At 37.3% G+C, this 27,821-nt stretch overlaps 1 protein-coding gene across 2 annotated transcripts in view; it reads left to right on the top strand.

Annotated features, from left to right (window-relative positions):
- Positions 1 to 27,821, top strand: part of CORIN (corin, serine peptidase) — a 240,980-nt gene that overhangs the window by 93,373 nt on the left and 119,786 nt on the right. For both annotated transcript variants that reach the window (XM_072620690.1, XM_072620689.1), the window contains exons 4-5: positions 889 to 1,099; positions 16,353 to 16,531. In XM_072620690.1, the coding sequence (XP_072476791.1) occupies positions 889 to 1,099; positions 16,353 to 16,531 (390 nt within the window). The remainder of the gene's footprint in view (positions 1 to 888; positions 1,100 to 16,352; positions 16,532 to 27,821) is intronic.

Raw genomic sequence — 27,821 nt, 5'->3', positions numbered from 1 at the left:
TGTTCCAAAGATGTTTTCTATGAGCCTTACAGAAGATGAGCTTATACCCTAATACTTTTATTCAGTTACAAAGAAGGAATCATTTTTATCCACCTGAATAACAGTCCACTGAAAATTAAACTTTCAAGAAGAGCAATAGGGTAGAAAGCCCTGCTTAGGACCATTTCTGTCTGCCCTTCATAAAATATAAAGTGAGAAGAATAAGAACATTAATAATAAATAAATATATTCAGGCTGTGATTGAAGGTTTGCATAGTTATTTATTTACAGTAACCCTGCCAGATTAACACGGCAAGCATCATTATCCATACTTTGTAGATGAGGAAACTGAGAACCTAAGTGTCTTGTTCATGGTTCAAGAAGAAATTTGAGTCTAATGATCTTTCTGCTAGACCATGCTACTTATTATCCTATGAACTAAATTGAATGGACTCTTCTCCATGATGTAGGAAATTAAGCTATCTAGTGTGTGTGTGTGTGTGTGTGTGTGTGTGTGTGTGTGTGTGTGTGTGTGTGTGTGTGTGTGTAGGCTGTTATCTGTGGGGACTTTTAAGGAGAGACAAAAGAGATTGGGTTATTTTCTGTATAAGTGAGATTACAGAATTAACCAGAGTACTCAGCATCTGTGAGGGCCCAGGGGGATACGATGCACCATAAATCATTATGCCAAAGCTGTTAACCTTCCCCATAGATTTAAGAAGCTCAAATGAGATGATGAGCATGAAATATCTTAAAATATTCTTAAAAGTATGACTTAAGTGTCAGTCACTACTATATCCTTTGCAGTTTCTATCTTCAGCTTATATCCACAGTAACTTGCCTTATGAGATAGCACATTGTTTAAAAATGTGGTTTGTTATCTCTTAACTTTGACCCTTCTTTTTGCAGGTGCCTGTGTAAATATGGTCAACAGTCAGTGTCAAATGCTGCCTTACAACCACACTACTCTGACATCCATTCTGTCCATCGTGAAAAGAATCGAACTGGAAAAGTTCCTGAAGTTCTTCAGTTATCTAAACCGCCTCAGTTGCTATCAGCACATTATGCTGTTTGGCTGTAGCATTGCTTTCCCTGAGTGCATCAGTGATGGTGATGGCAGGTATTTGGAAACCAAAATCACTTATTGATAAGAGTCAGTAATAGCAGAATTCTAAGTAACTAATCAAAACAAACAGTCCTGAGATATCTACCACTTCTTGATTTGTAATGGAAAACATTCCCACCCACTATTACTCCTCAGGCAACCAGTCATAACTCATTACAGTTCTTTTAAAACTAGAATTCATGATGATTCTCATGTAATTTTATTGCAGGGAAAAATTAATTAACATATCTTAACTGATGTATAAAATTCTTCACAACTGAAAATTCTTCTGGATAGAAGCATTTTCTAAAAAAGCAATTTTTTCTTTCATTTTCATCAATGGAGAGTATGTCATCTAGTTATGTATTATATCTATAATATCAAGCATATTCTTTCTAAATGTGTGTTAAATATAAACATATGGACTAAAATATTTTCTGTTTTTAAAAAGGTCAAAATTGCTTATAGAACTTCTATGTGAATCTAATTTTCAAATACTGATTCAATTCTATAGTATTTATGTTAATTTGATTAATTTTTATGATAGGTCTTAAGTAGGAGAGACATTAAGACATTCACGTACTTGGTAAAAATTTTTGTTGTCGGAGCCTCTAGGAATGATTTTGAAAAATCAACAATCTCAGAATGCATGCTGACTTTTACGTAGCCCATTGCTTTTAGGAGCAAGCCTTGACAAAAATTGTTTAACTGTAGGAGAAGCTTTCAAGAGAAAGATAGTAGCTGGTCTCTATGAATTAAAAATATAGGATTGAAAATAAGAAGTGTTGACAGTTTATCTTCCATAATGTTGTAGTGAAAAGCACAGAACTTTTAAAGTATTTATTAGATCTCAAAAAGTATTTATTAACTTTGTATTGATTTAATAACAAATCCAAAGTCTTGCAAAGCGTTGCACAATCATGTCTGAGTTTTGTCCCCCTTTTTAGAAGTAAATTATGTGAAATACTTTAGTAAACTGAAGATGCTCATCCTAATTACTGATTTTACGACTGAATCACCATAAGGTAATAAGCAAACTGGGTAACACTGTTTGCCTCATTTCATCTAATCCAACTCTTGAGCAAGCTATTAAGTACCAGCTCTGTGCAACGAACTGTGTTAGCTGCTAGGGATGGAAAGATAAACAAGCCATATTCTTCTCCTTTGGCTTTTAGAGAGAACAAAAATGTCTGTTTTTGGTCTTCTCCTATTGGACATTTTTTTTAATCAATGCCTTGGAAGAAGGTATAAGTAGCATGAAGATGAGACAAAGCTGGGAGGGATAAGAGTATCCAAGCAGGTCTTAAAAAGTTAGAGTAATGGGTTAAATAGAATAAGGTGAAATTTAAGAGATTGATTCAAAACCCTAGGTTTAGGTTCAAAAATCAGTTTTCAAAGTGTCAAGTGGCAAAAGAGTGATTAGACAAAAGTTCATCTGGAAAAAGATCTGGGCTTTAATTAATGGACTCTGAGTTCAAAATGAGTAATGATGGGATATAGAAACCCCTAAACCTACTTTGGTAAGCTACTTCAAGAAACATAGTGTATAGATCTAAGGAGGGGAATAGTGTTCTCTACCGTTTTTGTCAACTCAGATCTGCAATATGGTGATTAGTTCTGGGTTGCCCATTTTAGGAAGGGCATTGATATACCACAGTGCCCACTAGAGCTCTATCATTATTTTGAATTATTGGAGATCTTACTATCTTACTATTCGGGGGTAAAATGGAAATAGCTGGAGATGTTTAGTCTGGAGTAGAAAAGGCATGATGGCTGTCATCAAGTGTTTAAAAGGCTGTCATGATAAAAAGTGAGTAGAATTGGTCCTCTACTGCTAGAAAGTAGTACCAGGAGCAGTGTTTGGAAGGTGTCTAGACTCAGGATGGAAAAACTTAACAAACAGAAGAATCCAGATGTGGAATGGACTGCCTTGGGAGGTGATGATTCTCCTACACTATAAGTCTTCAAGGAAAAACCTTGGACAACTACTTGCTGGGAATGTTGTAGAGGATGGTTGTCTGGGCATGGTTTTGAGTAAAGGTCTTCTAGGGGCCTTTATAAACCTGAGATTTTATGAATCTGTAAAATAATAAATGGGGGGAAAAAGCAAGTGGAAAATTCTATAAAAATACATCGTTATGATGATCATTATTCTAATTCACTCCTGTAGCTATTGAGTCTTTTCAGTTGTGTCTGACTGCCTGTGACTCCATTTGGGGTCTTCTTAGTAAATATACTGGAGTGGTTTGCCATTTCCTTCTCCAGCTCATTTTATAGTTGAGGAACCAGAGGCAAATAGGGTTAGGTCACTTACCCAGGGTCTCAGCGTTCGTAAGTATCTGAGGTTGGATTTGAACTTAGATACTACTGACTACTTAGCTGCCTGTCCTAGGCAAACTTAATTAAATTTATCCTAGTTAAACTTAATTATTCATGTTCAAGGTATCTTTAGGGCAGCTTTCCCTAATCCAGTTTAGTTTGAGGATCATTATGATTGGTAGTGGGAAAATTTTTTTACTCTAGCTGCTAATAGATTTTCGAATACCTGTTGCCATTCACATATGGAAATATTTAATCCTATTCAGCAAAATTTCATACACCTACCACCAGTTGTTATTTAACCTACTTTATCTCTTTTTACTAAGTAAGTTCTTTAAAGGTAGAGTAGTGTCTTAATTATCTCCATACTCCTTTCTGCTCCCTCCCAGCAAGCAGTGCATGTAGTAGGTGCTTTATATATGTCTATCTGAATGTTAAATATATGAGTTTGTGCTGAAGAATTGGAAAATAATTTTAATATTAAAAGCAAACCAAAGTCATGAAGATTAAATGTGCTGAGAAAAAAACCCATCTACATTTCAAATCTAAATATCATCTTTTTTGATATTTGGAATTATCAATGGCATTTTCTTTCATGTAAGAAGCTGAGCTTACTGTATTGCATGCCTCACTAGAGAAGAAAGAATTTTCATGCATCAGAGAAAATATATATTTTATAAGGTTCAGAATTTAACCTGAAATAGATAATGGTAGGACTGAAAATGGTATTATGTCCAAAATACTACTTCTTTTCAGATCTTCAGTAGTTTGTGTTACGTACTCAAAGAACTGATTTTTAATATTTCCCACAGTGGTGAAATGTATAGAGTGCTCAGTCTAGAGTCAGAAAAGACTCAGTTTTGTGAGTTCAAATCCTGCCTCAGCTACTTACTTGCTGGGTGACCCTGGGCAAGTCCCTTAACCCTGTTTGCCTCAGTTTCCTCATCTGTAAAATGAGTTGGAGAAGGAAATGGCAGACCACTCCAGTATCTTTGCAAAGGAAACCCCAGAGAGTCATGTAGAGTTTGGCATGACTGAACAACACAACAAAGAAATATAAACAAGAAAAACTTCTGATGGTTATTTACTCTAATAAATGGTCTTAGGATGACAGTGCTAGAAACACTGGTCTAAGGAGGACTTTGGGGGTCCAACTGACTTCCTTCCTAAGTCAGCAACTCTTGGTGTACTTTAATTATGTGGGTGAGAATGATGTGATTGTCTGAACCCCACACAATAACCAGGGACAATTCTTTTTCAAAAGACACACACAAACACACACACACACACACACACACACATACACGCTGAGGTTTAAATCTTCCTTCCTAGCAGGGACTATCTGTTAATTCTTTGACAAACTGCAGAAATTCTTGGCATCACTGTTTTCTGCCCCTAGTGCCCATTATTAAAGAAACAGTAGATATTTATTGTCAATAAGTGTACAGCAGTGCATTTCTAGAGCATCTTGACTCTGTTCTAAAGACTTCTGGGAAATACCAGATCACAAAGAAATGCTATAGGCAACAACATTATTCAAAGTAGCTCTTTTCCACTGAATTTTATACAAAAAAGGAGTTTGATCAGAGAGATGAAACCCCTCATATCTTAGTGGTAATCACAGTTTCTATTTAATACTCTCTGTATTTTGCTTCAGTGCTACTGCTACTGTTATACTAAAATTTTGTGGTTTTTTTTCTCTCAAATATTTGGTTTTTTTTTAAACTTGCTATATTCTTAAATGTGTCTTTAAGAAGATGTCCTAAGAAGAAATATTTAAAATTAAAAGGCATTTCTGAATTTGTCACATGTTAAAGGGAAAATATTATTGAATTTCCAAAATTTTTTTTAAAGAATGACTCCTGGTTGTGTGTATGCTGGGTTCCTTCCCCTTGCTCCTTACCTTTGCTTCTGGGAATTTCAATAATTTATGTTGCTTAAACAAAGAGAAAAAGTAGCTGATTTTTTTTTGTTTTTGTTGTTTTTTTGTTCCACATCTGTGATTTCATAGGCTTAGGAAACTTCCAGTGAAGAAACTTACTCTATTTCTGTTGATCAGCAACCCTTACTCTGTAGAGAATTGCCCAAGGCCTTGAAAGGTTGAATGGCTTATCCAAAGTCACATAGACATTGTGTGTCAGAGACGGGGCTTGAACTCAGGTCTTCTTCACTCAAAGGCCTACTTTGTTGCTCCTCAGATACAGATTCTTAGATTAGTAAATATCTTCCAATTTGGGAAGGGCCCATTCTGTATACAGTAATAGCGCATTTTTTAAGATTGCTGTTTAATTAGAACTTAGTTAGAACTGTGATTTTTGTTCATGCAGTATATTTGGAACATAAATTTGTTCTCATCTACTTTCGTCTGTATTTATTATATGACTAGGAAATACCAGTTTTCTGGATATATCCAAACAGGCTAACTATTCAGATATTGGCTAATACTGATCTTTCTCTGCTTCTCATTCAGCCCCATATTACACAAAACCAGGGTTTAATAACTGCTTCTCCGCCCTCCCTTTTAGCACTATATATAAAACAAATGACTGATGACTTAAGAAATGATATTTAATATTGCAAATTGAGAACTAGTTTCTAAATGAGAGCTAGTCTGATTTTTAATTTTTTTAATCTTTTAAAAGCATTTTTAATCTTTGCTCATGTTAACATAATGAAAAGATTTACTCTGAAATTTTCTGCAAAGGACAAATCAAATATGTTTTGGAAATGTTTTGTTATACTGCTGAAAATGTACCAACTGTAGATCTTAGCAAGGTCAGTCACATAATTTATTTCTTTTGTCCTCAGTAATAAATTGTCCTCTCTTATTTGCTGATGCATAACAGTGGGCATGAATACAATTAAAAGAATAGTAACTCGTTGCCATAATATATTAAATCTGAAAACCCATTGGTTAGGGGATTATTTCATGAGTTTAAAGAGCCAAAACATCCCTGAAAAAGGAATAAAGCATTCCATGTGTCTTTTGTAATTCATTAATTTCCCATCCCATCAGTGCTGGAAAGTGTTTTAAATATTGATGGGAAACAGAATCATTTTATTTAGAGGAAGTCTCTGGAAAATTGCATAAAAAGACTACCACCCCAATAGCAATAGAGGTGGTATAATATTATTCCAAGATGTCCTAAATCACTTGAATTCTTAGTCTACCCTTTCCTAGGTCCAAATTAACTCTGGTTCTGTGGTGATACTCCATCTCAAGTTAGTAAAAGCTACTGATCCTAGTATCATAAATCATAGGAACATACATTTGCAGCTGAAAGGGCCTTCGAGGCTGTCTAGGCTGACCTACTCATATTACAGTTTAGGAAACTGAGGCCAAGAAAGGTTAAATGAGGTTAAGGGACTTCCCCACGGTTACACAAACAGTAAGGCAGATAAGGGGGTGAGTAGATAGAGGTCCACTGGACCTGGATTCAGGAAACAGCAACAAGGAGTTTAGATCTGGCTTCAGATGTTTACTTGCTGTATGACCCTGGTCAAGTTGCTTCTGCCTCAGTTTCCTGCTCTGTATAATGAAAATAATAATCACACCTACCTCCCAGGGTTGTTGCGAAGATAGGGATATTTGTAAAGCAGTCTGCCAGCTTTCAAGAGCCACACAATTGCTAGTGATGATGGTGATGATATAATGGAGCCAGGATTCAAACCCAACTCCTCTGACTCCAAATCCAGTGTTTTTTCTTTTGTATTCAGATTTTTAAAAGATCTTGGTAGTGATCATGCTAAAACTTGTCTCCTAAAGATAATTGTACACTAAATAATAAAGATAAAACTCACCGAAGTCCAAAGGGAAGGGTGCTGAAAGCAATTGAATCTATTTAACTGAGTATTGTGATTGCAAGATGTGGATTGCAAGAAGTGTCACATTGAACAGGAAGCGGCTAGTCTAGAATCTAATCCCAACTATGAAATTACTATGGAACCTCAGTCAATTTACTTGGCTACTATCATTCTATACCAATTTTCCATGAAATGAGAAAAATACTCTCCTCTTGGAAAGTTGTTTAAATTATCATTAAAAATGAGGTCATAATTTTCCTTTTTAATACCAGGAAGATACTTGCAACTTGCCTTTCTGCGTGGATAAGAGAACTCATCACTTGTAGGAGGGAGTGTTATAAAAAGGAATTCTTTGGCCATAACCAACCTCTTGTTCAGCCATTTTCAACTCATTGGGACCCTTTTTGGGCTTTTCTTGGCAAGAATACTGGCACGGTTTGCCATTTCCTTCTTCAACTGATTTTACAGATGAGGAAACTGAAGCAAACAGGGTTAAGTGACTTGTCCAAGGTCACACAACTAGTGAGTACTTGAAATCAGATTTGAACTCAGGAAGATGAGTCTTCCTGACTCTAGACCTGAAACTCTATTGACTGCACCATCTAACTATCCCATAACCATCCTCTACAACCATGCATAGGTTCCGGGTAGGAAGAACTAATAACACACTAAAAAAAATCTCTGCCTGGCTCTCTTACCATACCCAAGGCCACAGTACTTTGGGAAGTCTCAAAAGAACATCATCATGTCATCTCTACAACAAGATAATGCCGCTTACTCACTGAAATACTCAGTGGATGACTTTTCATGAACATGTTGTTTCCAGTGTGGAATTTTCTCCTCCTGCCCCCTTGAGTGGTGCTGATTTTTCCATTTGTTTTGATTCATTTGCACTAAACTGAGTAGCCCCCATGTGATCTATGACATAGAGTTGTGAAATAGTTGGCCAGAATTATGAATGTGGTAAATAAAATTAACATAAAAAAAAGAATTATGAATGTAGGCTGGCCTTGAGTGCAGTCTGAGTCCATGAACTTCCTTAGCCCTAATAAGCCAAGTTTGACATGCAAGGATAAGAGCTTAGGAAATTCCAGACTAGACCATTCACCCACATCATTTTTCTGTCCCTGACAGTGACACTAGAAGATGTTCCATGGAAGAATGTAGTAATGGCTATGTCATTACTGGTTTGATGGGTAGAGCACTGGGTCTTGAATCAGGAAGACCTGAGTTCAAATCTGGTCTTAGACACTTGCCAGCTGTCTGATCCTGGGCAAGTCACTTAGACTCTCTGTCTGCCTCAGTTTCCTTAACTATAAAATGGGAATAATGGCATCCCCCTCACAGGACTCTTGTGAGGATGTAGAGTGCTGGGTACATACTTGGCTCTTAATAAATGTTCATTTCCTTCATTCCTTTCTTTTCTCCATCAACCTCAACAGTTTACTTACAGGATACTGTTTTACTGCCTGTAAGAAAAATATTGGCCAGAGACAGCTTTAAAACTTCCTCTCTTTCCCATGGTGACACACAATGGATCTCTGAAATTATGCAGACTCTTCTTGAGATCCTTTTCTGTTCTACTATTATCACTTATTGGGATGGTGCACATCCTGTTCTATTTGATGGAACAGTTAGTGTGTTTCCTTTTGTTTCTCCTAAGTCTACCTCTCCTTTGACTTTCAAGAAATCTTTCCAGACGCTTTTGCTGTTCTTAGAGTGATGGACAAGTTAGTGTCTACTCTGAATCATAAGGATGCGGGTTTAAAGCTTAAAGAAGTCTTAATGATCATGCTGTCTGACTCCTTTGTGGGGAGGAAATTGAAGCCAGGAGGCTAAGTAACTTGCCCAGTATCACATGGGTAGCAAGTGTCAGGGATGGGATTCCAACTGCTGACTCTCAAAGCAGCAACTTCCCACCCTGCCATGTTGCTGCTTAGGTCCTTTGTGATTCTCACTGGGATGATATTCCCTCATAGCCGTCATTGCCTTCCCTAACATTCCTTTAATATTTTGTCCATGGTCGTGTTAATATCTTGATTATTTTTGGTATCCTTTGGACCTTTTCCAGGGTCATTTTTTTGGTTGTTGTTGAGATTCAAATATTATAGTGTCATAAGATCTAAAGGTAGAAGAGATCTTAGAGATCGTCTAAATCTAATTTAGGGCAACTAGGTGGCGCAGTCCGTAGAGTGCCCAACCTGAAGTCAAGAAGACCTGAGTTCAAATGAGATCTCAGATACTTACTATGTGACTCTGAGAAAAAAATCACTTAACCCTGTTTGCCTCAGTTTTCTCATCTGTAAAATAAGCTGGAGAAGGAAATGGCAAACCACTGCATTATCTTAGCCAAGAAAATCCCAAATGGGGTCAGGAAGGGTTGGACAATATTGAACAGTAACAAAACTAACGACCTCCCTACAGATAAGGAACCTGAAGGAAAGTCTCTTGACCAAGGCCACACAGCTACCATCCATTAGGTTTTAAACCCAGGGCCAGTGATTCTAAATTCAGGGTTCTTTCCGCTACCCCATGCTCTCTCTTCAACCACAAACAGCATCCCTGGTATCGATATAGGGTCTCACTACTTCATCTGTGATGTCATTTCCTACTTTAGAACGTTATGATTCTATGCTATGGCTTTGTGTAACGTACTTGAGATGATACAAAACTGGATATTGTGAGGTGACATCGCACAGACAAGAAGTCACACTTACTTTAAGTGGAAAGCTTGCTAAGAAAAACAAGGTGCTGGTATGGAGGAAAGCCCTTGGAGACATAAAAGAGAAATCGTTTGAATAAATGCAAAGCATAGTTAGGTGACACAGTGGACAGAGTATCTGGTCTGGAGTCAGGAAGACCTGAGTTCAAATCTGACCTCAGACACTCACTAGCTGTGTGACCCTGGGAAAGTCCCTGACCCTGTTTGCCTCCACTTCCTCATCTGAAAAATGAGCTGGAGAAGGAAATGACAAAACACTCCAATATTTTTGCTGAGAAAACCCTAAATGGGGTCACAAAGGGTCACACATGACTGAAATGACTAAACAACAATGAAAATACTATGCCCTTCCTTAATAAAATCCTGTATAAAAAAAATTTCAGCTTGCAAAACAAGTTATTAGTAGAACTTTTTTTTACATTAGAAAAAGATTATTCATTTTACCAAAATTTCAGAGTAGGGAGTTACAATGTTGGGCTTCTCTAGTGTGTTTACAAGATGATTATTATCTTCAATAAATTTATAAAAATTATATAATATAATAATATATGATATATGAAATATGTGTGTATATATATATAAAACATATATTTATAAAACCTCTATTTGCCCTTCATTTTGGGGAAATAATAAAGAGCAGAAACATTTATTCCCTGAAGCAAGGAAAGACTATATAGATATAGTTTATTTAAATACTTATAATTCTGCGTCCTAAACATAACATTTCTTTTAGATGATAATGTCCAGGACACTTTAGCATATTCTTTTCCACCATGGACAGGGTGGCACCAAGAATTTGGAGTGAGAAGATCAAAGTTCCTTCCTTTTTATTCCCAGTGACTGGAACAAGTCAGTTTTATCTCTGAGACTTCATTTTCTCATCTATCATGTGGGGTTGGTAGTACTTGCACAACCTGTGAGAGGGTTATTGTGAGCAAAGTATGTCGTTGTAAACTGTGAAGCCCATGTATGTCTATGTGAGTTATTTTTAGTATGTGTTAACTATTGGAAACATTTCAGTTATTTTCTGAGCAGTACTGAGGCATGTTGGCAGCACGGATGTCATAGGTGTTAAGAGTTTCTGTCGTTGGTGACAGAGATGAGACTAGCTTTATCTTTTTCAAGGTTGTGTTAGGGATTTCTACAACACATCCAATTTTACACCTCACCACTGGGATGATATTGCCTTCCTAATATGGCATTTCCAATCATCTCAGAATGGTTTACAAGAGTTTATTTGTAAGTGGAGGCTTGCTTGTTTGCAAGAAGGTATTTATATACCAAAATGTAGTTCCTCAGCGTCTTGAAAGTGCTGAAAAGCAAGATATAGAAAACTCAATTCCATGGCAAACCTCAACAAGTGGTCCCAAGACTCTCTTGTTTTTGAAAGATGTTTTTGAAAGATGTTAATGCTTTAACACTATTCCATATACAGTGTTCTAGCAATTAGAGTCTCTAAGCCAGGAACTTTTCTTATGAGAACCATTCAGGAAATATTCTCTGTTTTTTCTTTAAAACCTAATTTTAGAATGGAAGGTTTAATGGCATTTTAATGTGCATATTATATTCCCAGGGAAGATCACCCAGAAATTTAGAAAAACAGGCAAGTTTAGCAAATTTCCTTTCAAGATCATTGAATTTCTTAGAAAATGAGTTTAGGATACATGAGTGTCATAGGCATGCCAGAATTCTAACTTTTCCAGAAAGAAAAGTTTCTCCCTCTCTCCCTCTCTCCCTCTCTCCCTCCCTCCCTCCCTCCCTCCCTCCCTCCTTCTAAGAGACTGTGGATTCAGAAGGAGAACATGGGAGATATCAAAAAAATCAGGGCTAACTCAGTGAAACAGACTCAGGGTTGAGGCAAGATTGAGCTGATATTGTGTTCCAAAAATATTTTCCCCAATTTAGCCTTACTTTTTTTTTTTTTACTTCATTTTGTGTTATTGTCTAAAATTCCATCAACTAGAGATTCATTTAAATGAATAGACATCTTTTTAAAAATTTTAAAACTTCTGGGGAAGGTTTAGGGCATATTGGTCGCTCACCCTGGCTTTTCAAGAATGAGCTAGCAATGGAAATACTTAAAACTTGTGGTGATCTGGTTAAAGTAGAAATAGGTTGAACAAGTTCAGTTTTTTGTGGGGGGAAAGGGGAAATGCAGATCAAGATTAGAAGGAATATTTTGCAGCCTTTTGTGCCTTCTAGGGCTGTCTGGTAGCTGTACTATCCCAATCCTTGGATTGGACATGATTGGAGAACCATAACTCCCCTCCCCCTCAATTAGTCTGTTCCTTATCTCCAGAGAGGTCCTTAAGTGCTCTGTGTCTCCAGGTCATTGCTTGTCCTTGGGCTACAACTCTCCTTGGGCATAACATGTCGGATTTCTGAAGTGCTTTCTCTTCCTTGGTAAAATGAGTACCCTGGAGAAGTAAGGCCACAAAAGGGATTTCTCTCTGGGGAGTGGAAAATGGTCCAGAAGACCAGATATCTGCCTGCTGTTCATTTCCAGGCTTCCCAGGAGCCATGATGCTTTTCTGTCTGGCCTGGAGGAGTAATATTTCTCCAGGAGGTGCCATCCCTGCCTATTTCTTGCCCCTGACCTGAGCTGCTTGGGATCAGGGTGCTCCCTTAGGCAGAGGAAAAACAGAGAAAGGCTCCTTACTCCCCACCCACAGATGTCTGTGCAATAGAACAAAACTTCAGTTGCCTTATTGAAGTTAAGGTTTTGAACTGGGTTGATATATGTGTCTCAGTTCTTGTTAACGAAAATCTAATCCCCAATTTATCTGAAATGAATTGGAAAAAGAAATAGTGGTGATTTGGGTGATGTAATCTCCCTGCTGCCAAGAACTCAGTTGAAATTATCTGTCTAATTGCTGAATAGCAGTTAGGTATTTATTTTGTATAGGAAGTCTTTAGTGGTTAGAGTCTGGATCAGTTTATATCTAGTATCTTGGGACAGAAATGTTCCCTATCCTTTGGCTAATCCCTGGAAATATCAAGCCTCACTAGCTATAGCTACATTACTAAATTAACCTAAAGATTTACATGTGTAGATAATTATATAGCTGATTTGATCATACCTTTATACCTCATCCGAAAACTGAATTGCCTTATGAAGATTCCAGAAATATTTTCATGCCAAAAAGATGTGCGATTTTCAAGGTCAGCCTTTGACAGCTACAGTTTTCCTCATGGAGCTGAAGAGGGTGGCCAGAAGGATTTCCATTTGTGTGTAAAAGCTCTGTACTGAGGTCTCCCACCAGGTTCCTTTTAGGATTTTATCTAGTTATATTGCCATTATACTAATAATACAGTGAATAAGAAAGTACTACTGATTACCTGGAATCTGTAGAGGTTCAGAAGGTATGGTGTGAGTGAATTAATGTGCAAACACATTTTCATAGTGATTGCTTAGTGATAACAAAGCTTTCTTCTTTAAAAGAAGAATTGGTATAAAATAACAGTGGCCTGGAAGTCAGGAGATTTGAATTCTGGTCCCAACTTTACAGCTAACTGGTTTCTTAGTTTTAGATAAGTCATCTAATCTCCCTAGACCTTACTTCCCTAATTTATGGAATGAGGAGGTTGAATTAGAAATCAATCAATCAATCAATATTTGTTAAGCACCTACTATGTGCCAGGCACCATGTTAACATTTAAGATCCTTTTCAACTTCAATTTGTATCATTCTAAGGTGGTCCTATTGACACATGATTAATTAAGCATGTTCTTTGATTCCCCTCTACCCCACATGAACATTTATTCTCCCAACCCAGAGGTGGGGCTTGGGCTTGGGGGAGGGAGCCCAGACTGGGAGAATAAATATTCATTTATACCTCTACATTCTTCCAATTCCCTTTGTATTACCCCCAAAGTAAAGAATACATCTATAATAATAAAGTAAAACTACCTGGTCCATAGAGAAATCTGAACTCATTAAAAAAGCCAACAAACATTTATTAATATGATGAATGGATAGAGATCTGTTCTTAAAGCCAGGGTAATCTGGGTTCAAGGCCTGCTCTGACACATATTGGTTGTATTTCTCTAGGAAACTCTAAGACTATAAGTTGATGACATGAATACATAATAATTCACATTCCATACCCAGTGAATATTTAATGCTCTCAAACTAGAGACTGGAGAACTCAATACTGCCTCAGCACTGATGCTCAGTATTGAGACTGCCCATCCTTACTAGCTCTGATGATAACCCCACGCTGCTCACAACGTTCATTGGCTCCTTTGTGCCTCTAGGAAATGATACCAACGTTACTGCTTGGTATTTAAACCCCTTAGTATTTGGATTCAACCTCTCTTTCTAGACATTGTGCATCACTTCTCTTAATGCACTCCTATCCCCAAACTCCAGTCTCTCCCTGTCTATTGGGATCATTCTGTAATGCCTACAAACATGCCCAAATCTCCTTCTACTTTTTAAAAGAAAACTACAACCTGTAAGCAAAAACCTGTACTAGACTCCCTAAAGCTCCTTATTTTCTCTGCCAAACTCCTAAAACTCACATACAAACACGAACAATATTTTGACTCATTACTTCCATTAATGTTTTGGAATCTTGATTCCAACTTCAAAATCCAACTGAAACAGCTTTCTCCAGTGTTATCAGTGATCTTGGGCCAAACCTTTCTGAACTTGTTGGCAGCATTGACCACTGCCCACTTTCTTCTGGATACTTTCTTTTCTATGATTTTTATAACACTATCCTCTCCCAATTCTTCTCCTATTTGACCATTTAATGTTCTGGCATTCATATCTCCTTGTCCCCTACTTTGAGATTTAGCCCTGGCTCCCACCTGTCTTCCTATTGTCTCCTCCCCTCTTGATAGTCTATCCTTCCTTTTCTCTATTCTTTTACTTAATGACCTCCTCAACATTCATGAATTGGTTGAGTTATCATCTTTATACAGATGATGCCTAGTTCTGTGTACCTCCAATACCTCTCTTGAATTCCAACTTCTTTTTGAATGTTTCAAACTTGGTATCTCAGAGATATCTCAGACTTCAACATATCTGTCTCCTGCTCCTCCCACCCATCTACCAAATATAACCTTCTTCTGAATTTCTGTTTTTGTTGAAGGAACCACCATACTTCCAATTTCCCAAGTTTGCAACTTTAATGTTATTCTGAACTACTCATACTTTCTTTCTTTAAATATCTAGTCAGTTGCCAAACCTTGCCCTTCCTTTTTCCACATTATCTTTTGTCCTTTTCGCTACTCCTGTAGATGCTTTATTGAGTTCAGACCATTATCACTTCCTGTTTGAACTATTGTAATAGTCTCCTTGTTGGACTCTTGACTCAAGTACCTATCTGTCTTCCAGCACTTGCCAAAGTGATTTTCCCAAAGCACAGGCCTGACAATGTCACTCTTCTACTAAAATTCCAGTGGTTCAACTAGGCTACAGTGTAAACTGTTTTGTTTGGACCTTTAAAGTCCTTCACAAAGTAGTCCTAATTGACTTTTCTGATCTCATGATTCATTATTATTCTCTACCTCCCAGGGTTGTTGTGAGAATGAAGTGTGGTGTTTGTTAAGTGCTTGGCACAATGTTTGGTACACAGTAGCCATTTAATAAATGCTTGTTCCCTTTCCTTCTTCTCCTTCTTCCCTTTTCTACATTTTATGATCTATGGAAGCTGTCCTTGCTATTCCTCCCATGGGACACTCCTCTTGTCTTCTTGCTTCTGCCCTGGCTATACTCTATACCTGGAATGTATTTCATCCTCTCTCCTGCCTCATTGAATTCCTTACTTCCTTTCAGCTCAAGTAGCATTCCTTTGTAAAGTTTTTCCTAATCTCTCCCATACTAATTTTCTTCCTCTCTAAACTGTTTTATATTTGTTCTGTTTATTTTGTATTTCCTCCTCTGAATATATGTTGTCTCCCCTGATAGAATGTAGCTGTTTTACTGAAGGGACAATTTTGTTTCTGTCTTTGCATCTCTGGTATCTAGCACAGTGCTCGGCATGTAGTAAGTGCTTAATAAATGCTAGTTTGACTGATAGGTAGTGAATTCTTTGTCACAGGAAGTGTTAAGCAAAAGCTGGATGGCCACTTCTCAGTAATTTTTTTTTGGAGGGGATTCACTTAGGTAGAGGGTTTAACTGGGCAGCTCCTGAAGTCCATTCCAGCTCAAGGATTCTGTGAGTTTAATGATTCCTCCTTCGAGCAATATTGTGAATATCTTCGTTTATTACTGTGAATTTTTTTCTTTTACCATTTAAAAGTTATTTCACATGGAAATTATAAGTGAATTATGAGCTTACTTAGGACAGGACATTTTTTCAAGTTATAAATTAAGGCATCTGGTGTGAGCTTGTATTTATTTTTGTTCAAATATGTATTCAGAAATGTATTTTGAAAAAGTATTAAATTTCAAAAATATTTCTTTTATCCTAGTTATGGACTCCTACCCTGTCGGTCTTTTTGTGAAATTGCAAAAGAAGGCTGTGAACCAGTTCTGGGGATGGTGAATTCTTCCTGGCCTGAGTTCCTCAAATGCTCCCAGTTTAGAAACCACAGCGAAAGTGACCTCAGGAGGGTCTGCTTCTCTCCGCAGCAAGAAAGAGGAACACAATGTAGGTTTCTGTGTTTTATTTCTCTTAAACCTAAATAGTTCAGGGGAGCTCTGACCCAGAATATTATCCTCTCCAAAGCACAGGGTGGAGAACCAGAGGGATGCCAGATGTTAACTGGGAAAGTTAACCTCAAAGATGCCCCTCCTCCTCCCGCTTCTCTCATCTCTTTCTTTTTTCTCTCTTTTCCCCTTCCCTCTATCCTCCTCTCCTTCCCACTCCTTAAAACTTTTGATTTTTGTTTTTTAATCATACATCATTTGGAAATTTTAACTTGCTGGTACAGGGCTCAAAGTACATACAATGAAAAAGAAAACATGAAAATTAGAATTAAATTATCTGTAACCTTTAAAGATTCTTTGAGAATCCTCCAAAAGTTACTATATAAGTAAGAAAGTTTTCCAAATTAAAACTCCAGGTTTAAAGTATACAGAGCTTTCCTGAACTACCTTGGGCTAAGTTCCAGTGCATATTTGTGATTTGTTTTTCAGTCATTCTGGGAATAATAGTGAATTTCTGTTAACATAGTCCACTGGATAGGGGTCTGATGGTTCCAGATGGAGTGTTTCTCTGGAATCTAAAGAATATATTTTTGATTCTTGTTTGATGAACATATTCCAACCATCAAACACATTATCTTATTCAGTTCATTTGGTGAGGATTGACATCCTCCTGGAAATGTGGTCATTTTTGGGGTGGGGTGGGGAGAGATGGTAGACACTAGGACCTGGAGCCGGAAGACCCTAGTTCAGCTCCTGATTCTGGCATTCACTAACAGTGTAATCTTGGACAAGTCACTCTATCTCTTTGAGAGTCACTTTCCTTTTCCATAAAATGAAGGTAATAAAATGTATTATACTTATTTTATAGGTTTGTTGTGCGTTGCAAATTAAGAACAGTGTAAATGTAAGGTCTTATTTACTATTTGCACTATCAACTAAAATGACAATGTAATTTCTGGTTTAAGTACATATGCAATTAGTGTAATTGTATTTATATGCTAAATATTAGCTAGTGTGCTGATTGGGTCATTTTTTGTAGTGCATAAGAGACTTACTGTCATTTTGAATTTGGGAACCATGCCATGAGATTACTATATAAATAAAACCAACAAAGTCTTCTTAGTTCTTTAGTAAACACATCTCTTTTGAAAGGGTATAAAATTAGCCCATCTCATAATTTCCAGAAGACACTGAGGGTTCCGTATGAATCATTCAATTCAACAAATATATTAAATGCCTTCTACTTGCAAGATCCTGTACTCAGTGCTAAAGATGTAAAAGTTTTGAAAATGACGCAGTCCCTGCCCTCAAGGACCTTGTAATCTAATGATTTCGGTAACATGTATTTTATCTCCTCTATGAAGCTGTAAGCTCCTTGAGGGTAGGGACACAGCATTTAGCAAAGTGCCCAGTGCACAGATTTTTTTTTTTAATGTTGAATCAGTGGATGTGTAAGAAATGAAAGCTACACACATGAAGAGTAAAATAGATGGGTTGTTGTCTGGTGGATTCAAAGTAGGCAGCCACTCAGTACTAAAACAATAGCATTTTCTTTCTCTCATTTATTTAAAAAAAATTATCCAGATAACTTGCAAGTTTATCTACTTCAATTTTCAAATGGTGGGTCAATACTTTTTTACAATTAATCGAGCACCTAGTACCTACCTAGCACTGTTTTAGGCACTACAGGAGGCTTGTAAAATCACAAAATGAAAGAAGTAGAAGAGACCATAGGATCATCTGATTTAACTTCTTCATTTTACAGATGGGGAAACTGAGGCCCAAGGAGATTAAATGAGAGGTCCGTGGTTACACATACTGTTATTAACAGAATCAGCCTCAGCACCTAAGTCTTTGGACTCGATATTCTTTTCACTGTGCCACACTAAAACAATGCCTTATATATATATGTAGTATTTTTAAGTTTACAGGGTATTTTATTCACAGCAACTTCATGTTCTCTGATCATAAGGAGTTAAAATTAAATTTAGGATATGTATGAGATAAAAAGATGTAAGAACAATGTCAACATAGATACAAGAATAAGGGTTTTGTTTAGCATTTTGTGAGGTCATCAGGAAAGAGATTTTAACTAAAATGAGTTTAAACCCAGTTTTTGAAAGATATTATTAGTAGAAACAAAAAGAGAAGATGTTGATATATTCAGTAATATAAACCTAGGTAGGAAATCAATACATTTAATAAACTGAATGAAGTCGTTTACTTGATGATCACCCTTGAAAGTTGACTTTTCTTCTCCAACTCCTATTCCCCATGGATAAAATAGTTTACTCTAGGAAAATAAAACAATAATAATTTAACCTACTATAGGATGCCATTGACACGAACTTTACCTTGTTTGTTCAACAATAGACATTAGGCAAGGCATGTCTCACTCAAGTGATCGTATACTTGTCCCACATGCAGGTGGGGGGGGCACCAACAAATTTTCTGATTCTCAGAGAGGAGGTGGGTATTTCTGTCCTCCATTTGTAGTAGTGGTTGCCTCATTATATTAGGGTTGTGATCTGTGGGGAAACTATCATCTATCTAATTAGTATCTTGTAGCTTGACTCCTTTTCCACCATCTTCCCTTTATGCTGAATTTTGGTGAATCCCAATCATATGTACATAGCATAATGAAACTGCCCACACAAGTTGACTTGGCAATATATAGTGTTTTATTCATTACCATTGAATCAAGAATACATAAATGTATTTTTAAAAATCGCCAAATGTTACGTAACCTATATGCTCATAACTTCTCCCAGACACAGGCGGCTCAAAAATTATTGGCATGTCTAAAATTTAAGAATTCCTAGACACAACTAGGTGATGCAGTGGGTAGAGCATTGGGCTTAGAATCAGGAAGACTCATCTTTATGAGTTCAAATCCAGCCTCAATATAGTCAGTAACTTATTAAGTGTTGTGACTCTGAGCAAATCATTTGACTCTGTTTGCCACAGTTCTTCATCTGTAAGAATGAACTGGAGAAGGAAATGGAAAACCACTTCCATATCTTTGTCAAGAAGACCCCAAATGGGGTCACAAAGAATTGGACATGATTGTAACAGCTGAATAACAACAGACACAATTCAGATGCTTAGACTCAAGAGCCCTCAGTGTGAACAGCAAGGATCGTCAGGGTTGGAATTACCTCCTAGAGCTGATATTTTTCCACTCTTAAGTATCTCCCATCTGCTTTTCCATTTATAGCCTCCTTAAGGGTCAGAGTCAAGTCAATTGGGGAATTTGGGAATTGGGACTGTTTCTGATTGCTGCAGCTTTTCCACTCAAAATTCTGCCACTGGCAGCAACTTTTGACCCTATTCTTTGACTGCTTCTCGATATAACTGGGTCTTTCATTGGCCTCTCTGGTACTATGATTAATTCTACTTGCCTATTCATTTCTGAGTGGAGTAGTGGAATGGAGCCAAGGGCAGGCCAGGTAAAGGGAGACACTTTTCCAGGCTCCGTTTCTCCCTCCCTCCTTTGGAATCACTACTCTCCCCCACTTCATGCTGATCCACATCTCATTTAATTTCCAGGGTTAGTTTAGAGGTTGACCTAGAACCCAAGTTTTTAAAATTGTTTATTCCAACCTCTTTCTGCTACACAAAAGCTTGGGTCAAGCCAATATTGAATCAGTAATATTATACTGCTATGTTTGTCTCCAGAGAACTTGCACCACTTTACAAACTGAATTCAGACAAAACCTATAATGTGGAACAGCTGTTATTGCCAATGCAGAAGGTGGAAAACTCAACTAAAATTTCACCTAGTGATCTTTGTGCCAGTTATAGCTTAGAGATTTATTTATATTATAGAGAGACTCTTAGCTATCATTTCTCTTCTGTATTGACATTAGGAACTGCAAAGGAGATCTAATGATATGATGATAATATTGTGGGAATTCTGTTTCAAAGATTTTAAAGTAAATATCTGTATGCATTTTCACATAGTTGAGTTGTGAGAATTCAGGAGACGGAAGGTCAAGTTTCATCAATCATTCTGGACTATGTAACTAACCTTGACCTCTATCTCATCTGCATTCACACAAGGGAAGTGGCATTTAAATTTTATTTCTCTGGGTCTGAAGGACAGCTCTCCAGTCATAAAGGAACTTTGGTTATTTTTCTCTCCTTTCTTTCCTTCTCTTCTCTGGTATTGTGTTTGTTTTGTCTAGTGCTGGCTCCTGGTAACAACCTTTTAACAAACCCTTAATGCCCTGACAATTTCACTTTTTTGGCAAGACAAATACTCCAAAATCCTTTGTGTGTGTCTGTGTACAAAATTGATGGTTGCTTTATTTCAGGGAAATGTGCAAGGACATTTCTTTAAAGTCCTATCATTAGACCTAAAAAGTAATTATTATAGATAGCATTATGGAGGAGACAGTGACAACTGGTCTGTAAGCTTTCCATTTCAGTGACCAGTCTCATCAAAAGAAATTTTCTTCAAATGTCAAATCCTACTACAGTCATAATTTAACTTTATACCATCTCCTCCTCCTATTTTTCACATATGTATTCTTCCATCTTCATCTGTACTTTTGGGCACAGTTAGTTTTAATAATGGAGTTGCTGTAGGCATAGCAACCCTTCTGGGTTCTCCGACCTGCACTCACAATCACAGACCAGGTCTCTAGAGAGAGGCTAATTACTTTGCCCCTTTAGGGTTTTAGGGGTAACTCTGAGGTCCTGGGTTTCCTGGTACTGTCACCCAAGAACCCCAATTGGTATGCTTCCCATCAATGATCAATCAGACTTAATTAAATTTTAGAAAGAGTATTTACTAAGCAGTTATAGCAAGGGCCGTTGTTATAGAAACATCTTTCCCAAGCTCAGGACGCATTCTCCTCTTGCATGTACAATATTCTTTGAAAGAATTGAGCTTGGGCAGCATATGTAATCAAAGGGCAAACACAGCACCTGGTTATTGAAAGTTATTTTTTTCCTTCATGGAAAACAAGAAGCTCCTCTTAAGAACAGATCTCGACAGGGCTCAAAGGGTCACTGAATTTATATGATACTTTCTTTGGTGTATCTATTTTGTTCTGGATGTGTCTCTCAGTTCCTGATGCAGACTGCCATTAGCCATTGCTACTGGGGACATAATACTCATGCAGCCTTTGGTCTTCAGTCTAATTTCATAATATCAGCTAGTCAAATGGAGGTGAGAGTAGGAGAGAGAAAAACCTCTTCTCCTCTTCTTCCCCAGAGTTATTCCCTCTCGTGTCTTTGGCTGCTGAAATTTTACCATTGAGTGACTTGCTTACTGCTGGAGTGGCCACTTTCGAACTGGCTTTCTGTACTACTCATGGCACCTAGGTAATTCTTTCAGCCAATAACAAGATATTTCCTGTATGGCATAGTTTGCTTTTATCCAATGATTCAAAGACTCTACAATCTTGTTATATTGATGGAGGACTTAAAGTGTCTTTGGATTTAGAATAATGTCTTCTTAGATTAATTGGGATGGGAGTAACTCCACCCACTTAAAGAGTGAAAGTTTTTAGAGTTTTACTGACACCTATTTTTTTTTTTAACCAACTGTGCCCAATATCCATTCTATTGCCCTACAAGATTTTTTTTTGTCACAAAGTAAAAATGCTAGGCAAAACTGACTTGATAACTGTATGTGACAGCCTAGGTATATGCAATATTTGGAATAAATTCTGCCTTTTTTACTGAAATGAAAAGAAGTGAGAAGAAAGTGCATTTCATCCTTTTCCCTCTGGAACAGAATGATCATTTCCATTCATTTAAATTCAACTGCCTTATAACGTTTTCATTTATTTTCCAGCAGCCATTGGTTCCTGGTTCTATTTTCTTTATTCTGCCTGTCTTTGCATGTTTCTTGGAATTTCTCATAGGGAAGAGTTTTAACTTTAATGAAAAACTTCTTTGATACTTGAATTTTAGTGGCGTTGAGCTGAGCATTTAATTCTATTTTTTTTGGTGATTAAAAATGGTTGCTACTGCTTGTGCCGTTTTTATCTGCTCAGCAATTAATTTTGATCCATAAATTGGAAAGAATTTTCATCTTTTTTAGTCCTAGTATGTCATGTTAAGCTATTAGCCTTATTTGGAATCTGCTGTACTGCAAATTCAGGGCAAGAGTAGAGAGCTATGATGAACGAATGCTAAACAAAAAAGATCTCTAGTTGAGCAGGAATAGTACCTGTTTCCTCATCATTAAATCATCCTTACTTATAAAACATATGGAATTAGTTTCCCCTAGACTAATAGAACTTGACTTGAGGTGCATGTTATATTCCTGAAACTTAGAAACAGAGAAGATGCTTTCCTCCTACAGCTCAACATCTTAACAGCATTAGTTCAGTTGCCCACCTCAACAGTAGTATTAGTGAGACCTGTGCTGCAATTGATCCATTTCCGTGGTCATAGCAATTGCAACCCTATAATCTCCATTTTATCAGTGACACCTTTGGTATTGATAATAATGTTTCCATATATAATTTATTCTTGACCTTCATAGAAACAGTTAATTGTTCATTGCTTTACACCAAGCAGGATTTGAATACTCGAAGTCATCTCTGTGCATGTCATTGTTTAGTTCACCAAGGAAATTAGTTGTCTTCCCTGACCTTTACCTCTTCATGTCAATCTGCCATCATTTTCAAAAGAAATAAAAACCTTCCTTTGTCTAGGGGTGTGCGCTGTGAAACAGTGACATTTTGGTCTCAGAAATAGATTCATCTAATACCTTAAGGGGTGGTGAGCCTGCCATCTTCCTATGGTCCAAGCCAAAATGTTCTCCTGTACACCAACCAACCATTCATCTCTCTGCCCTGCGTAAAGTGGGTGAGGAAAACTAAATGGACTGGCAAAACCCTATATCCAGGGCTGGGAAAATGATGCAAAGTATATTTCTTATTGAAATAAAAGTACTAAATTCATTAGTGCCTTAGTGCCCATGGTTCAAAAAGCAAGGTATTGAGCACTTCTTGGGTGCTAATCATCATCCATCAAGCAGTTATCGATTGGCTATTCCATATTTAGTTCCAGAACGCAAAGCAAAAAAAGACGTGGTCCTTAAAGAAGCTTACAGTTTTTTATTATGGTAGAAAACTAGCAGACCTCTGTAAGGACACTTTCAAAGTGATATAACAAATGTAATGATATTGTATAAATTAAATAGTTGATTGTTAAAAGGAGTATAGGGAACTGAACTTAAATTCTTGGTTCAAAAGTTTATGATTTAATAGTGAGGTGGTAAAAACACCAGTAGGGTAACTATAATTTAACGTAACATTTATTTTTTTTATATTTTTATTTTTTAATGTTTAACAATCACTGCCATACAATTGAGATTTTATCCCCCCCACCTGCCCCCCACTACCCCCCTCCCTCCCCACGACTGCATACAATTCTGTATAGGTTCTACATATACTTTCCTATTGAGTATATTTTCACTATAGTCATGCTATGTAGTCAGACTAAGATAAATGAAAGAAATCGTATAACAAATCAGAACATGATACACAAACACATACACATACACAAACATGATCTGCTACATTATGTGAGTGACTTCCATATTTCTCTCTCTGAGTGTGGAAGGCATTTTGCCTTGAGATCCACCATTGGGATTTTTTTTTTTTTTTTTTTGGTAAGAAGTTCTTGTGTTATTACAAAAATCTAAGTCTACCAGAAAAAACTCTCACACACTGTGGTCGTTGCTGTGCATAAAGTTCTCCTGGTTCTGCTCCTTTCACTCAGCATCAGGTCATATAAGTCCTTCCAGGCCTCTCTGAAGTCTTCTTGTTCATCATTTCTTATGGCACAATAGTACTCCATTACATTCATATACCACAATTTATTCAGCCATTCCCCAATTGATGGACATCCCCTTGACTTCCAGTTTTTGGCAACTACATAGAGTGCTGCTATAAATATTTTTGTACATGTGGGACCCTTTCCCATTTTTATGATCTCTTGGGGATATAGTCCTAGTAGCGATATTGCTGGGTCAAAGGGTATGCCCATTTTTGTAGCCCTTTGGGCATAGTTCCAAATTGCTCTCCAGAATGGTTGGATGCGCTCGCAGCTCCACCAACAATGAATTAGTGTTCCAACTCTCCCACATCCTCTCCAGCATTTATCATTTTCTTGTTTTGTCATGTTTGTCAATCTTATAGGTGTGATGTGGTACCTCAGAGTTGTTTTGATTTGCATCTCTCTAACCAATAGTGATTTAGAGCATTTTTTCATATGATTATAGATAGCTTTAATTTCTTCCTCTGAAAATTGCCTGTTCATATCCTTTGACCATTTATCAATTGGGGAATGACTTGTATGATTATACATTTGGGTCAGTTCTCTATATATTCTAGAAATGAGGCCTTTTTCCCCGAGCTTAGCTGTAAAAATTCTTTCCCAATTTACTACATCTCTCCGGATTTTGGTTGTATTGGGTTTGGTTGTGCAAAAACTTCGCGTTTAATGTAATGTATGTAATGTATCCATTTTGCATTTCATAATGCTTTCTATCTCTCCTTTAGTAAAGAATTCTTCCCTTCTCCATAGATCTGATAAATACACTATTCCTTGCTTCTCCAGTTTATTCATGGTATCAATCTTTATACCTAAATCATGTACCCATTTGGACTTTATTCTTGTGTATAACGTAACATTTATTAAGGTCCCAGTGTGTGCCAAGCCCTATGCTCATCATCGGGGGAGTAATTAGATAAGACGTAATCTTTGATATCATGGTACTTGAGTCTGGTAGGGTCCATCAGAACTTGGTTGTCTTTACTTCATATAGACTGCTATGTAGAAAATTCCCCAATTATGCTGACTGGACCTAAGAATCATCACTGTATTCCATAACCTAGTAGAAAGATGTCTATCATCAAGAATGTTTCATCCAACAACTATTTACTGAGTGTGTAGAGTAGTGGAAAGAATCCTATACTGAGAATCCAAAGATCTGGATCAAATTCTGCCTCTAACAGTTACTAGCTGTACTATTTGAGGCAAAGTGCTTGATTTTTCTGGGCCTCAGTCTCTTTATCTAAAAAAGGGGAATAATTGTTTATTCAGTTTGGTTCCAACCTACATTTCCATCTGTGTGTCACATTTGTTTTTCTTATACTCTTAAATTCTAGTTAGGGAGTACTGGAACTGGCTCAAACCTGCCAGCTGATGGTTCAGTTTTCACTATGATCATTCACGCTCCAGAAATCGGCAAATGCTACAAATCAGGGTTTGAGTTCTTGTTCTGTTGATTGTCTAGACTTAAGAAAGTGTTAATGATGCAGATTACACTTTTCTTTTGGAGATTCTTAAACATCTACCAGCACATTCCTGGTTCTCACCAAATTGAACTGCTTGCTCTTCCCCTCCCCAGTCTTATCTTTCATTCTTCCATTTCGGTGTATTGATGTCAGTTGTCTGTCATGCCTGGTTTGCATTGTTCCCTCGTCATCGCTCTCTGATGAAATCTTTGTTTTCCTCATCCAGCCACATCTTTGGTGTCACCATCAGGTTTTCCTGATTTTGCTAGGGAAAATTAATCTCTTTCTCCTCAAGTTTAACTAAAGCACTATGTTTGAATCTTGACCTTTTCCCATCATATTCCATTTCAGATCATACTTCTTTTTGTATGTGTCATAATCCCCTGATTAGACTGTAAGCTCTTTGAGTTCATGGGCAGTGCCATTTTAATTTTTGTATCCCCCCCCTGCATCTAGTAAAGTGACTCATAATTGCTGTTTAAAAGGTGTCTTTGGTATTGCACTGTTGAACCATCCCTTCGGTTGACCATAATGATCTTAGCAAAAGATTTTTTTTATCGGACTCATTCTTCCAGTATAGAAGATTAGACTAATCTCATTTACATCACTGTGCATTTTCTGAGGAGGCTTTGTGAATGTTCCAGTGTTCACTGCCATTAGTGCAATGTCATTTCTAATTAGGAGCATCTGAAGGCTCTCTCCATCAAAGAGAATTATTAATTTTGTTTGGATTTTGTGCAGACCATCTTCTGTGACTCGGACGAACACCGTAGACACCTTAAATGACGCAAATGCTTATAAATGAACAAAATCCTCTCAATAGTTGCAGCTTTCATATATTTTCATGTAATTTTAATATGCACATGGGAGAGATTTTGAGGGTAGACTTCAAAACTTCATTTTGTTTTTACTAAGTCAACTGTTTATTTTTTAATAGACACTAAAGACAATAAACTTTTATATTCTCTAACCACAGAGCCAGTTTTATTTCTGTAAACTGCTATATTTCATGACTGTCTGATGCTCTCCCAGTTTCATCTACAAATACCCCTCCTCTATGTGGTCTAGGTAGATAGGAGATTGTCTCTCCTATCCTATGCTAATGGGAGTCGAGGAGAATGAGAAGCTAGAAGGCCATGACATTCAAAGGGGATATGTAGGGTTTGGGGTGGAGAAAGGACTATCTTCTTGGTACTGACTTAATGGGGAAGAGGGGGAGGGATCTAGAACTCTGTAAAAGGACTATCTTCTTGGTACTGACTTAATGGGGAAGAGGGAGGGATCTAGAACTCTGTAAATGACAGGAGCAAGAATCTGCAAGGAGAGATTCAATTTTAAAAGAAGGAAAGATGGTTATCACATGATGGTGACAAAGGGAGGTCTGAAAGCAGTTGGCAGCAAGGAAATATGTTGACTGTTCTTCCCAGTTTTGTGTGTCACAGTGTATGAAAGAAAAAATAGTCTTGTAGGGCGTACCATGAGATTTGGCATCTTCAGGAGAAAGATGAGTTACAGTGAACAGTAGATGATGGAAGGGGTGTGATGGGAAGAGATCTAGCATAATATAATTATTAATTGGAGTTGGAAGGTGTCTGTGTAGTCATCTAGTCAAATTTCCTTATTAGCAGATGTGGCAGAAACAGGATTTGAACCCATTTTCTGACTCAAAATCCTTTGATCTTTTCAATGCGTCAAAGAATAGTTCCAAAGGATAAGTGGAAACCGAGGCCAGAGGAGAATAATGTTTGGGAGGTTGGGGTAAAGTTTGCAATGGGAAAAGATGATAGTACCATGAAAGCTGCCAACACAGTTGGATGATCCCAGAATAACAGGGGATTCATAGGTGGTAGGCTGGGGCCTGGGTCAGGTAGGAGAGGAATGATGTTCCCAGTACTTTGGTACCTGGACACTCCATGCTAGCTCCAGTTGTAGCTAGATCTCATGCCAATCTCTCTTCAGGTTCATTTTCTCCTGAACTACTTTCCCATGATATTCAACTAAGATACTTCTTTTGTCATCCTCTTC

This window comes from Notamacropus eugenii, chromosome 6 (genome assembly GCF_028372415.1).
Source record: "Notamacropus eugenii isolate mMacEug1 chromosome 6, mMacEug1.pri_v2, whole genome shotgun sequence".
NCBI classification, from domain to species: Eukaryota; Metazoa; Chordata; class Mammalia; order Diprotodontia; family Macropodidae; genus Notamacropus; species Notamacropus eugenii.
Note: the sequence above shows the minus strand (reverse complement) of the source record. Positions and strands in the feature narration are given on the sequence as shown.